The 14,105-nt window shown below is 51.6% G+C and overlaps 5 protein-coding genes across 5 annotated transcripts; 3 read left to right on the top strand and 2 right to left on the bottom strand.

Annotated features, from left to right (window-relative positions):
* Positions 1–5: 5 nt before the first annotated feature.
* J4E93_002886 (uncharacterized protein) lies at positions 6–5,608 on the top strand (the record flags this gene model as incomplete). Its single annotated transcript, XM_049340827.1, has 4 exons — positions 6–728; positions 835–2,220; positions 2,270–3,673; positions 3,728–5,608. 4 exons carry the CDS (start codon positions 6–8, stop codon positions 5,606–5,608), a joined length of 5,394 nt encoding a protein of 1,797 aa, XP_049201709.1.
* A 146-nt stretch (positions 5,609–5,754) lies between these two features.
* J4E93_002885 (uncharacterized protein) lies at positions 5,755–7,809 on the bottom strand (the record flags this gene model as incomplete). The annotated part of the gene is made up of 1 exon (XM_049340826.1): positions 5,755–7,809. One exon carries the CDS (start codon positions 7,807–7,809, stop codon positions 5,755–5,757), a length of 2,055 nt encoding a protein of 684 aa, XP_049201708.1.
* A 964-nt stretch (positions 7,810–8,773) lies between these two features.
* On the top strand, positions 8,774–9,571 carry J4E93_002884 (uncharacterized protein; the record flags this gene model as incomplete). Its single annotated transcript, XM_049340825.1, has 2 exons — positions 8,774–8,930; positions 8,979–9,571. The coding sequence occupies 2 exons, from the start codon at positions 8,774–8,776 to the stop codon at positions 9,569–9,571; spliced, it is 750 nt and encodes a 249-aa protein (XP_049201707.1).
* Positions 9,572–9,710: 139 nt separating this feature from the next.
* Positions 9,711–11,436, bottom strand: J4E93_002883 (uncharacterized protein; the record flags this gene model as incomplete). Its single annotated transcript, XM_049340824.1, has 4 exons — positions 9,711–9,885; positions 9,933–10,943; positions 10,994–11,218; positions 11,267–11,436. The coding sequence occupies 4 exons, from the start codon at positions 11,434–11,436 to the stop codon at positions 9,711–9,713; spliced, it is 1,581 nt and encodes a 526-aa protein (XP_049201706.1).
* An 815-nt stretch (positions 11,437–12,251) lies between these two features.
* Positions 12,252–13,934, top strand: J4E93_002882 (uncharacterized protein; the record flags this gene model as incomplete). The annotated part of the gene is made up of 1 exon (XM_049340823.1): positions 12,252–13,934. One exon carries the CDS (start codon positions 12,252–12,254, stop codon positions 13,932–13,934), a length of 1,683 nt encoding a protein of 560 aa, XP_049201705.1.
* Between the last annotated feature and the right edge of the window lie 171 nt (positions 13,935–14,105).

Below are 14,105 nucleotides of genomic sequence, written 5' to 3'. Positions count from 1 at the left end.
CCAGCATGGCTGCCGACAAGCAAGGTACCGAGGAGCAGATCCTCCAATGGTACTCTAACCTCTACAGCCGCCGGGTCGACCTGGTAGGCGACTTCGCAGGCAGTGAGCGCTTTCTCGTACACGGCGAATCACTTTTGCTTCAGTGCTTCAGCGACCCACACATCGATTTCGATCCTGGATATCAATTACTGCACGCATCGTACGCCGTCGAGAAATTTCTACAGGGTCTCGTCTCTCGAGGCTGCAACTTCCACATTGCTTTCTTCGACGAACATCAAGATCTTTGCGTACCCCAGGATGCGTCGCCAGCCATAAGCGAGAAGTACCTGCTTGCACGAGCAGCTATCATCCGCCATCTCAAGGTCAATTTGCCAGATGCTGTCCCAGAGATTGAGGTCAATACCTTCTCATCAGTATCATCCGATGGCTTCGTGGAGTACCTGCGTGCTACAGACATCTACTTCGTCTTGTGTCATGACGGAGCTTCCTTCACTGATATCCGCAAGAGGTTGGTCCTACAGAAGGACCTTGATACCCCACAGGCAGAAGACAAGGATGTACAGGAGCGCCAACAAGACTACAAGACTTCTTTCCGCACATTCATATACAGTATGATGCAGCGGGGCTATAGTGCCGCGCTTGTGAATGGACTGGAATGGGCCGATACCAAAGTCGTCACAACTGTTCTGGAGCACGCACGCTCTATGACGCTTGATGTCTCATCAGCAGTACGTAACTACCACAGTCCATATCCCTATAAACTTTGCACTTCCTAGCGTTTTGTCCTGGACAGTTTCCCCTTTGATAGCTTCGTCTGCTAATGACTTTGATCAGGAGCCCCATACAAACAAGAGATTGACCGATGTCGTTGATCTGTCGCATATGCGCGGCTTTCTGCAGACGATCAGGACTTCTTGCGATCAACTTCTAACTGAGCGCGAATACCTGACAGTACTGGTAGCTTCAAAGCTCGCAGCTTCGCATGCCAATCTGTCGGCTGTGTTACTGCAGCATGCAGCATTGCTCTCGGAGCTTCCACTATCTGATCGTGTCATCAAGCAGCGCGATATTCCGGATGACGTCAAATATTTCATTCTGGACTTCTGTCACGAGGCACGCAAGTTCATTGGTAGTCCTGCTTGGGCTGAGGCTTTCAAAGGCCATCCGGACTGCGATTTGGCGGATCTCATCGACGGAAGACTTCTCGCACAGTGCGCGCGTAATCCTGCCACAGAGCCCAGCGAGCATCTCCAAACCCTGCTCAAGGCTACAGCAGCTCTGGACGTCCACGATCTCCCAGCTCAGCCAAAGCCTATTTCCGCAACAAGCGCGGACACTGCTGCGGCCAAGGACAGCGATGAAGAGACAGCGACGTACAAAGTCTTGCCCTTCTCGAACGACGTTTTCGATCCTCATCTGGCGCCTATCAAACTAGATGTGTCAAAGTCAGGAGGCAAGGCAGACACGACTACTGCTAACATCTTCCGCGAAGTTACGCATTGGCATAACCAGAGATCGTTGAATCAGAAAACAAAAGTCGTTGTCGAGAAAGATCCGAAGGTAGCGAAGAAGGCTCTCCGCCGAAACCAGTTCTTCATGGCCGAGATGACTTCGTACGCCGCCAGTCTAACAAACGCCGTTGGCAAGGTACTAGATCCAGAGACCATCACTCTCGGCGACAGGTCGAAAGCAGGCCAAGCAAAATCTATGACACCGACTCAGACGATCGAGAATAAGCGACCGAAGCAAGTGTCTAGACAGAGCACTAAGAACATTAATGCATCAAAGGAGGCCATGCTTGCCAACATTGCCGCAAGCTCGAAGCGTAAAGATGAGGAGAACGCGAAACAATGGTATCAAGCCTGGACCGTCTCCTGTGCGGGCCTTGAGAAGCAGGTCGACTTAGCTTCCAGATACAACAAAGCCAGGCAATACTTAGCCGACCGCAATGAGGCTCAGCGCCAGGTCATTGGTCCCGATGTGCGGATGTACATGCTGAACGTTCTCCTGGAGATGTGGGTACGGTTCTGCCGCGATGGCGCCAAAGAGAAGGGTCTTTATGTCGCTGCACTTCTTTTCGATACTGCTCGGACTATTAGCAACTACGAGACTGTTACCAAGACGATTGCAAAGTGTCTGGCTCTAACGATTGAGCGCTTGAAGCTGCCCACGCTGCAAGTGCCGACAGAACAAGGCGACCGGAAGCTGCCGTTCAAGTTTGTAAGTTGACTGTTAGTTTCACAACGCGCAACAGCTAACAGCATCATAGGTTCTGGAAGAGACCGTTGTATCGGATCTAGCCTTGACCCTCTCTCCAGAGGAGTTTCAACTTCTCCACTGCGGACCGTACTTTGACCGTACGATCGATTCGGCGCCAGATTCCCGTGTACCGTTCGAGCCAGATGCGTGGCAGCGACGCGTGCTGGACGAAATTGATGCTCGCCGTAGTCTGCTCGTCATTGCCCCAACTTCAGCGGGTAAGACATTCATCTCGTTCTACGCCATGAAGCAGGTTCTCGAGGCGAACAACGATGATGTTCTTGTATATGTTGCTCCCACCAAAGCTTTGGTCAACCAAATCGCCGCTGAGATCCAAGCACGGTTCTCGAAGAACTACAAGTACAGCCAGTCTGTTTGGGGTATTCACACACGAGACTACCGGATCAACAACCCCACAGGATGTCAGATTCTTGTAACAGTGCCCCACATCCTCCAGATAATGCTGTTGGCCCCTAGCAACGCGAAGAGCTGGTCCGAACGAGTGAAGTGGATTATCTTCGATGAAGTCCACTGTATCGGCCAAGCCGAAGACGGTGTCGTCTGGGAACAGCTGCTACTCATGGCTCCCTGCCCCATCATCGCGCTTTCGGCAACCATTGGCAACGCAGAATCTTTCAATGACTGGCTATCCGCTAGTCAGAAAGCCGCTGGCAACGAATTGGTTATGGTACAACACCCACACAGATATTCTGACCTCCGAAAGTTTGTATACACGCCGCCCACCAAACGCAACGCAGCTAGCTATCTGCCGCTTCCGAGCAACCGCTCATTTGCGCAGCTTGGGTTGGACGAGCATACAGACTTCGCTTTCCTGCATCCTGTAGCCAGCTTGATCAATCGCACGCGCGGATTGCCCAGCGACTTGTCCCTTGAAGCCCGAGACTGCCTTACCCTATGGCAGAGTATGACCAAGTACCAGACGGCCGAGTACCCGGTAGACAAGTCTCTGGATCCCTCTTCAATACTCCCACCAGTTATTAAGAAGGCAGACATAATCAACTGGCAGGCTGGCCTCAAGAAGCTTCTTACTGCATGGATGGCCGATGACAAGTCGCCTTTTGCTGAAGTTCGGAAGGATCTTAGCAGCCCCATATCTGGTTTACAAGAGCATCAAGTCAGTGAGGATGCTGGCAACGACGCTGTAGACAACAAGGGACAACTGGATGAGTTGGGCATGGAAATCAGCCACGACATCTCTAGCATACTACCTTTGCTCGCTGACCTGCAGCAACAAGACGCGCTTCCGGGTATCATTTTCAACTACGATCGTGCGATTTGCGAGAAGATGTGCCAAACGCTCATGAAGCAACTTGTCGATGCCGAAGTAGCCTGGAAGGAGACTAGCCCGAAATGGAAGATCAAGCTGCAGCAGTGGGAGGACTGGAAGAAGGAGGTATGTTTATCTCTTTAATCAATAATGTTCTGTGTAAAACTAACTCTCCTCTAGGTTGCAAGACGAGAAAAGCAGGGCCTTCGCGGAGATGCCTCGAAGGGCATGACCAAACAGGACCAGATGAAAGAAGCCGCCAACGTCGAGGTCAGCGCCTTTGCTTCTTTCGATCCAAACAAGCCTCTCGATGGATTCCACTTCGCGGATCACAAGAAGTTGTCACAAGAAGAATTCGCTGTACACGCGAAGGAGTTACGTTATCGTGGGGTCGATGAATGGCTTATCGACGGCCTCATGCGCGGTATCGGTGTCCATCACGCTGGTATGAACCGAAAGTACAGGTACTGCGTTGAGATGTTATTCCGAAAGGGTTACCTTCGTGTTGTGATCGCAACCGGTACACTTGCTCTCGGTATCAACATGCCCTGTAAGACTGTCGTCTTCTCAGGCGACTCTGTCTTCTTGACGGCGCTCAACTTCCGTCAAGCCGCCGGTCGCGCAGGTCGTCGAGGTTTCGATATGCTTGGGAATGTCGTTTTCCACGGAGTGTCTCTCAGCAAGATCCACAAACTCATCAGCTCCCGGTTGCCTGATCTCAACGGACATTTCCCCATTACGACAACACTGGTACTTCGTTTGTTCACGTTGTTGAACTCATCCGAGAATGCGCCGTTCGCCGTCCGATGCGTCAACTCCCTGCTCTCACAGCCACGACTCTACCTCGGCGGCGAGGATGCGAAGATGACAGTCCTCCATCATCTGCGTTTCTCAATTGAGTACCTGCGGAGACAGCATCTTCTGGATGCGCAAGGTGCACCTTTAAACTTTGCAGGTGCTGTATCGCATCTGTACTTTACCGAGAACTCATCCTTTGCCTTCCACGCTCTGCTGAAGGATGGATACTTCCACGAGCTTTGCGCCAAGATCGACACAAACAAAGAAGTGGTATTACGCGAACTCATGCTCACTATGTCGCATTTGTTTGGCCGACGTCACTGTCGACAGGCGGACGAAGAATACGTACGAGAGATCGTGAAGAAGAGCCCATCGATTGTGTTCCTGCCTTCAATGCCAGAGCACGCTGCGAATGTGTTGCGTCGCCACAACAAGACTACGCTCGACATCTTCACAGCCTACGTGCGCAGTTTCGTCGACCAACATGTTCAGGAGCCGGACAACACGCTCCCATTGACAGATGTCACCGTCGGTGCTGAAACCTCTCCGAAGTCAGAGAGCCAGAACGTGAAGGCTCGTTCCACTTTTGTTGCTCTTTCGGGATACGATGACAAGTTCGAGTCCATCCACGATCTGTGCAGCACTAGTCGTTCTGGTGTCTTCCTTGAAGAGGCTGTCGTACCTCACGTTGGCCTCTACCCTGAAGATTCCGATCTTCCGCTGAACGCTTACCTTTATGACTTCTTCATGCACGGTGACGTCAACGCTCTGATCACGGCCAACAAGATTCGTCGTGGAGATGTATGGTTCGTACTAAACGACCTCAGTATGACGCTCGCCACAATCACTACAGGTTTGTCGAACTTCTTGGGTCTTGCAACAGAGTCCGATCTCGACTTCATCGACGTCCGAGGTGGTGGTGACGACGAGGAAGAGAACCGAGAAGATAAAATGCTACCGAGCGACACTGCGACAGAGGCCAGTTCAGCCACCACTGCTTCTACGAGCAAAGTTCCCCCCAAGCAGGAACTGGCGTTCCAACCCAAGAAGAAGGCCAAGAAGAAGGTAGAAGAATCATGGGAGGATGAGATGGGTAGCTCTTCTAGCGAATCGGAAGTCGAGGAAAGCTGGGATGCCGAGGACGATGATGAGAAGAAGGACCCGCCCGCTTGGGAGGAAGGTGAGGGCTTGTTGAATGTGCTGAAGGCGTTCAAGGCTCTGAAAGAAGACTTTGACACCAAGTTCAAGGCTATGTGGGCTTAGATGCATTAGCGTATAGGCCTGCTTTACAGTGTCAATATTAGAGTCATCAGAGCCCATAAGGAAGTAGATGTTGAATCAAAGAACTCCCATTATCGTATAGCTTCCTCAAGTCATAAGTTCATACCACAACTCTTAACCCATTTGTGTCATGCTTGCCGTGGCGCAAACTTGACTACGTTCCTCAGTAAATCTGTGCCCGTCTTCTCACAAGCTAATAGCAAGCTGTCTATCCCCGGAATGCGCTCCAGTTCGTCTTGCGTCTGCGGTCTTACCCTAATGATCAAATCTAACGTATGGTCTGTTATTATGGGTGGAGCAGTAGCGGACCGAGCGGGCAGTTTTCGCGTAACCAGTTTACTGAAGGCTAGAAGCTTCGACCGAGCGATACGCGATCCAGGTGATAGTGGTGGATTCTGTGTTGGAGTTGGCGCTGAGGCAGAGGCAGGGCTTTTGCTCATGACGCCGAGGGCGTGGCTCAGAGATGGTTGTTGCGTGAACTTTGCTTTCGATTTAGAAGGTGTCGTTGTATCTAGCGGTCGTTCTTCCGTTACTTTGCCATCTGGTGTGATGCGAGGTGTGGTTATCGTCGAATTTTGTAACGGTTCTCCCGCAGGCTGAGTGGCCTTTTCCGCATCGGTCTTCACTGGACTCTCAGCGCGTTTGCGTTTGGTACCGGCGCTTGTTCGCCGACGGCTGGGACTGCCAAAGTCTAGTGATGGGAGGGTATCGTCAGAGTCGTAAGGGGATGTACTGCCGTGCGACTCGTTACCATGATCTACGCCCAGTTTTGTCTCTGCCATGGTAAAAGACAGGCCAGTGTGTAGTTGAGGTGTCCGGGGAGGCGCGGTCTCGAAAGCGGGAGAGGAGTCGCCAGAGCTATCGTCTGCAACCTTAAGTTGCACTTTTGGGCGGCGGGGGGTATGCGGCAGCTGGATCTCAGGTTCGGGTGGCTTCACGGTCACAGTTGGTTGGTCGATGCCGTTGGTGGCAAGGAAAAGCGAGATAACCTCGAGCCACTCGTTGCCGTACTTTGTTTGCTGGATCTTTCCGATACCTTTTACAGCAAGCAAGCCCTCAGTATCGCAAGGCTGTGCGCGCGCAATGGCTTCCAGCAGAGTGTCGGATATGACCCGAGAAGGCAGTATCTTCCCAGTTTCCGCTAGGGATGTTCGCCGAACAGCTAGTTCTTCGAATAATGCTTGTGTAACATGATCTAAAGGCTGTCCACTAGTCTTGGCAGGGGTTTTCTTCGGTGTTTTAGACTTGGTTGCTGTTGTGCCGCTCTTCGCAGGTTTGACACCAAAAAAGGCTTCTGTCGTGATGGTCGTACCGTCTCCGACATTCAACAGTATCGGATCATCTCTGGATGCTTTGCCGCTCGGATACTTCTCAGCGTGGATCGGTAACGGTGGGGTAGGTCTCATGGCAAGTCTCTTCGCATTCATACATTTGTAAAGCATGAAGCCTGCGTACGCATCTCCAGCCGCGTAGTTGATCTGATCCTTCGACAAGGGCTTGCTCCAGTTACTTGTCCTCACGTCGCCCTTGTAAAGAGGCAGACCGAGCTGCTCCTCCACCTGATGTGCCAAACTCACCAACTTGACCGACACCAACTCCGGCTTTGCAGGGCCGAACTTTACGAGGCGGTAGAGATGGCTGGATTCGACGGCACCTTTGGGCTTCAGCCCGAAGAACCGACTCAATCTCGAGAAGTCCGCCTTCAGCACATTGACACCTACTTTGCCAATCTTGGGATCCTCAAGGATGCGTTTCAATGTCGGCGCGATTATGTCTTCGCTCGTCTTCCCTGGGTGCAGTCCGATGTGAAACAATGCAATCTTGTCTTCAGAAGCGAGTTGGATCAGCCCGATCTTGTTCTGCAAATCGTCTCTTTTCCAATCATTCCACGGCCACTCCATGTCAAATCCAATGACAGGCTCCTCAAGGAACTTCTTCGCGTATATCTCGGATTGCGCTTTGTTCTTGCTATACAGAACTTCGACTTCTTTGCCTGCAGGGCCTCGGTAGAGGCGATGACTCCACCATTGTTTTGGTGCGGCTTGAGTAGATGAGAAGCCATATGACTGGAGTGACGAGGCCTTGGGCTTCTGTGGTTGTATGCAGTACGCGAGTGGCCAATGCGGTTTCGGTGGTTTCGTAAGGTCTTTTGGAGCCACGACGGTGTGGCTGGAACTTGCCATTGATATCATGCTCTTCCAATGAAGATATTGCCCAGACCCAAGTCGCCGGCGAGTAATGATGGATGGCATAGGAGATACCTAGGAGGTATCCCTGATCGCGCGACATGCACGCAACGTGGCGATCGGCGCTAAGAGAAGCACAGACTGTCTTTAACGCGCGCTCACGTGTGGCGCCCCTAGCGTGTTTTGCCAGGCCCTCTCGCCCAGCAGCCGAAGGCTACTCCCGGTTCGTCCCATCAACGCTACGTCAGACTTTCGTCTGGAACAGTCGTCGGAATCTGAAAGACGCTTACACTCGTCTCTTTGCTCCAGTTTCGGAGGTTGACACCTTGGCGAAACCCTGACAGGTCTGCAGACGTTCCCCACTGCGTCATTACAGCGGGGATCTAGACCATGAACCGTTGCGAAATCCACTGCTCCAAACGGCTTTCACGACCTGCAGTCTCAATTTCGACCCCAGATATCTGTGCAGCATCTTTTCATAACTAGGCGCTCTGTTCGGGGGCGCTTCGGAGACCCAGGCAGCGAGGTATCGCCTGGACACTGTCACGTAGTTGAATGACGAAGGACTTACCATACAGCAGACATTTTATTCGGCATTATCAATGCCTCCTACGACTTCTTGCGACACATGAGCGAATTGTCGAAAGGTACCATCCTGGATTTGCTTTAGGCATTGTGGGCGTGACGATTGCCAAGATGTCACAGCTAGGTCTTCACGCAGATGCGGTTTCATAGTCATATGGAACACTCTACGTAAGCACGTCACCTACTATCGGCGCTAGATGCACTGCGACAGACTATGCCACGGCTTCAGCGAATATTCCTTGGGGCCGCGTACTTCGATAATGACGGTATATGTAGGCTGGCTGGTAGCCTCATTTCGGGCCGCCTCCAAAAAACCACTTTTATTCCATCCTGTGTACAAAGTTCTCCACGCAATTGTTTATAAACGTATTTTCTTATGATGCATTTCACATCCTCAATATTGGTCGCTGGATTAGTGGGTCTTGCGCAGGCGCAAGTACCCTCAGGTTTTACACCTCAGGCTACCACCAAGCTTGAGGTTATTTTCAATTCGACCATGGTCAATACAGCCGGGCAGCAATTGGCAAAAGCCTGTAAGTTCCCCAACAATTCGAATCAGGATGACGTCCTGACTTGTCTAGCTGCTGCGACACAACCACAACTTGCACTATCCAGCGCCATGATAGATGCGAGCCAGACCTATATGTTCGTGATGCTCGATCTCGATGTTCCACCAGCGGACGGCGGCACAGAACGCCGCACACTACTACACTGCATGAACACCGGATTCAAAGCAACAAAGCAACAACTCATGGGTGCGGCCACTCTGCTCGCATCATCGGAAAAGGGTCCCGCCCCATACATCCCTCCGGGCCCTCCAGCGACCGACACAGTCGCGCATCGATACGTCGAACTGCTCTTCCCGCAACCTGCCAGTCTCAACATCCAAGCATCAGCGTTCGCCGGCGTACAAGATAGGATAGGCTTCGACATCCAATCGTTCATGTCGCAGAACGGTGTGAGCGCGCCGCTTGCGGCAAACTTCTTCCGTGTTGATGGAAGGATAAGCGCAACGGCTAGTGGAACTGGAGCAGCAACAGTTGCTTCGGGCGCTGCTGCTACGCCCACTGGAACACCACAGCCTTTTACGGGCGCAGCTGGCGAGATAAGCGTACCGTATGGGACAGCTGGTCTGCTTAGCGGCGTAGCTCTTTTCGCGGTGCTTGTATTGTAGTTTACTATGTATATTGAACGATTGTTACGATGTTATGAACTGGATCTGGAAGTCGAAGTCATTTCTAAATGTAATATTGGTGGTCAAAAAGCATGACAGCGACGCATAGAATCATGCATCGAGCTCTATATGCACTGCTCTAGTTCATCGCCTTATCAGCATCCACGATACTGTAGTACTTGCTACTGCTTTTGACGCGCATGCGCTTGCCGTACTTGATCATCACGAGAAATACTGCTGATGCAGCCATTCCAACGAAGGCTGCGGATATGAAACAGTTCTGGTAGCCCAAGTCTGTCAGCCATGGTGTAATACTACTTTTCGTTAGCAAGTCATTCTTTGAAAGCTTTGAGGAACTCACCCGTAGCTGATTGCAAACGACATGGTGTTGCGAATCAAGATAACTGTCACGATCGCATCGCCACTTATGTCGTGGTAGCTGTCGATCATGTAGTTTACGCTGATGGTGACCCCGACTGATGAAGTAAAAGCAACGCAACCCATAGCAAAGACAAGTCCGAACCAGTGTACGCCATGGGCAGCACCAACACCCCAGAGTATCAAGAATGCCGGGACCATCACCAAACAAACTGCAAACGGCCATAATCGATGTTCAGCCTCCATGACGCCGTTGTTTCGGCGCGCTAGTTTGATGGTCAACCAGTCGCTGAATCGTCCTGAGAAGAGTGCTCCAGCAATGACTCCAATGCAGCAAGAGACGTAGCTGAGACCGACCATGGAAGGCTTGAAGTTGTATCCTGGGCCGCCGAGAATGATTGAGGCAGTGGCGTTCAAGACGTTGAACCAGATGAGGTAAGAACCGTAGCTGAACCCTGCATAAAAGATGACGGGCCAGCTCAAGTACATCAGACTACGTTTGGCGCGCTCAAAAACGTTCGATCCTGGAGACGGTTGCCAGATTGACAGCTTCTGAGTAAAAGTCTTTGTCGATACTCGCATATCATCGCTCGCAGTGGACTGTGAAGTCGTCGTGTCGGCCTTCTCTTGATCAACTACCTTGGATGGGTCTCTATGCTGAGACTCGGCTGTTACAGCGACTCCCTCAATTTTCCTTGTATAGTTGGTCTCCTCCATGAATAGGAACATGAAGATCAGCGACACGGTCAAGAAGATTGCTGGCCAGTAAAAGACCCATTGCCACCCTTGCCCTTCCGCAATGAAGCCGGAGATGATGGGAGCGAAGTAATTACTGCCGGCCAATGAGAACGCGTAGAAACCCATGTATTTCCCACGCTGATGGGTGAAGTAAACATCAGTTACGGAGATTTCGGGTAGAGCTTCCACTGGTGCGACGAAGAAGCCCATAACGATACATCGAGCTATCCACTCGCCGTTGCTTTTGACGTACGCACTTTGAAAATCAGTATGAAATCATGTCTCTGTAGATCTATCCGCACTCACCTCCAGATACTGCATCCAATGGCACCGACGACCGATATGAGGAAAGTGAGACGTTTACCGTATCGTAGTGCGAAAGGTTGCCAAAAGAGAAGACCCCAACCGAGGAACAGAAACATGTATCCAGTGCCCTCGTTCAGCGTTGACACAGATACGCCCGAGGCTTCCGATAGTGGTACTAAGACGGAGTACACTGTCGACACGGCGATACCCGTCATCCAGGTGTACCTTCACGACTCATTAGTCTCATATGTGGTGCGCGGTAGTTGCACGTACAGGTTGGTACATATCGTGGATGTGAGCTTGCGGCGTGGAGACCAATTGAGCGGATCATCAGGATCACTCGATGGCGCTGGATTCAGGATAATGTCTCCGTTGCCTGCATGTCGAGCTTGAATGCTATGGTCCAAATCAACCAGATGCACAGTACCCGGTACAGGAGCCATGCCGGCGGAGTCTGACCCCAAAGTCATTGTGATAGTCAACGGCTCACTAGGAAGACGTAGACTTCAGCTGTTGATGCGGGTTCTTTTGACTGCTGAGCCTCTGGAACTGGTTGTACCAAAAGTAGACAACAAGAGTGGGGTGGTATGCAGGTGGAACCCCAAGAACATGGGTAACCTGCGTCATTTCTGTTTGGAGCTCGTCGTGGAGCTTGTATGTTCGTTATCACATCCCCTCGTCTCCAAATGCTTGCCCCCAGGGTATATGATAGCAGGCCATGGAGATATCCACCCAAATTTCTCCTGGGCTGCCCATCTCCGTGTGTATCTACCGGCTTCCGCAACTAAGCAGGTCCATGCGAAGGGACCAAGAGTCGAGATACGGGACGCAAAGCGGGGAATCGTTCGCTTGATAGGCAATGGAGGCGCTGCGTTCATTGGAAGATAACCGGGAAGTTGGAGTTGTTGGAGCTGGATGTAGTAAGGAGTTGCTCGCTAGCTGATGCGGGACAATGTAGGATGACGCGCCAAGGGCCGTTCGTCGGCCTCTATTCCGCTCCTCAACACCAACCACACGTCTTATCGGCTTTATCGCCATACGATAATCGGCCGTCATATACCAGCACGGAACATTTCCGGTGACCACGTTTACATACGGAATGTATCTCAGCGCCACGAATACCAGGGTATCTTGTCTTGGGCCTAATCTCGACAATGACGATATAGGTGGAGATAAGACCGTGATGCTGGTTCACACGATTGACGACGCCTGAGCACACAGATTACTCTCATCTTTCAACCATTTACACTAAACCAGAATGGCCAATCACCCTTCTGAGCTCGCTATAGTTCAGCCCAAACCTGTGCCTCAAGGTACAGCAGATTACGAGAAGAAGCGAGCCTCCATCCTCGAAGCATTCGCGCAAAAGGTGCCTCCGGAACTACGCTTGTCGCCAGAACTATTTGCCAGTCCGCCGAAAGATGTCTCGGGAATACCAGCCACCTGCGGTATACTCACATCCGCTGAAATCGACATCACGGAAAAGTACGATGCAGTAGGCCTTGCTGAAGCCATCGCTGCACGCAAGCTTTCAGCGGTCGAAGTAGCCACTGCATTCTCGAAACGCGCTATCGTTTCACATCAATTGACATGCTGTTTGACCCAATGGTTCATGGACGAGGCTGTCAAAAGGGCGCAAAAGCTGGACGATTACATGTTAAAGAACGGCAAGACGATTGGCCCGCTCCACGGTGTTCCCATTAGCATCAAAGAGCACATGCCCATTGCCGGAACCTATTCATCACAAGGCTCGTTAGCGAGCGTTGTCTTCAATGAGGAGGATTGCCTGCTGGTGTCGATGTTGAGAAATATGGGTGCGATATTCTACTGCAAAACCAATCAGCCTCAAACGATCATGCACTTGGAGTCGACATCTCACTATGGCCGCACGCTGAACCCCTTCAACATCAACCTTAGTGCAGGTGGCTCATCTGGTGGCGAAGCTGCCCTAGTGGCCATGAAGGGATCAGTGCTCGGCGTAGGCACAGATATCGGCGGCAGTATAAGAGGCCCTGCCGCATTTTGCGGTGTCTATGGATACAAGTCGACTTCATACATGCTACCGATGAAGGATTTCCTCGCTCATTCCTTTTCGGCAGAGCTCAACGTTCTGTGTAGCACTGGTCCATTCTGTCGGAGCTTGCGCGACATGGATCTTTTCATGACGACCGTTCTGGACCAGAAACCATACTTGCTGGATCCCAAGGTGGTTCCGCTTCCCTGGACAGGCTTCAATACCAAAACGAAGAAGCCTTTGAGGGTTGGAATCATCGAGAACGACGGGTTCATCGACCCTCAGCCACCAGTCAAGCGCGCTATAACATGGGCTCGTGAGCGTCTCTCGGATGCTCGGTACTCGGAGGTCATTCAGGTGAAGCCGTTCACGCCTTACAAGGCACAAGAAGCTTGGAAGCTGATCCGCCGTATGTACTGGCCAGGCGGTGGCAAACTAGCGAAGGAAGATGTCATGTCCACAGGCGAGCCAGTGTTGCCCCTGAGCGAATGGAATTGGAAAGACGTTGAACCTCTCGGTATGCTTCATGCTGAAGAGGTCAATGAGCTTCGTGCTACCCGCGACAAATACCGTTATGAATTCGCAGACAGCTGGAATGAGCAGGAAGTTGACATCGTCATTGGGCCTGCGTTTGTTGGCCCGGCCTCTGCGCATGATACAGCGTTTTATTGGACATATACGAGTCTGTATAACTTTGTCGACTACCCCGGGGTGGTCGTACCTACACCGATCAAAGCAGAGGGCAAGGAAGAATATGCCGCAGGGTACAAGCCGTTGAGCGATGAGTGCAGACACACCAAAGAGCTGTGGGAGAGCTCAGACTTTGAAGGAGCACCGATCGACTTGCAAGTGAATGCAAGAAGGTATCACGATAATGACTTGTTTGGGGCGTTGAATATCCTGAAGGACGTGTTGGATCTGCCTTAGTACTGGACCAGTCACTCTGAATATAGCGCGCGCCTGTATAGCACATACCTGTACTGAGAGAATCCCGGATATTCGTGACCGCTTTTATTTGTCCTCGTGTATAGAACATCAATCAAGCCAAAAGCGCGGAATGCATAGCAGAAGTGACTATATCAAACGCGTTTGATGGAA

Source organism: Alternaria ventricosa (genome assembly GCF_023758065.1).
Source record: "Alternaria ventricosa strain BMP 2768 chromosome Unknown scaffold_4, whole genome shotgun sequence".
NCBI classification, from domain to species: domain Eukaryota; kingdom Fungi; phylum Ascomycota; class Dothideomycetes; order Pleosporales; family Pleosporaceae; genus Alternaria; species Alternaria ventricosa.
The sequence above is the reverse complement of the archived record's forward strand: the minus strand, read 5'-3'. Positions and strand labels throughout refer to the sequence as shown.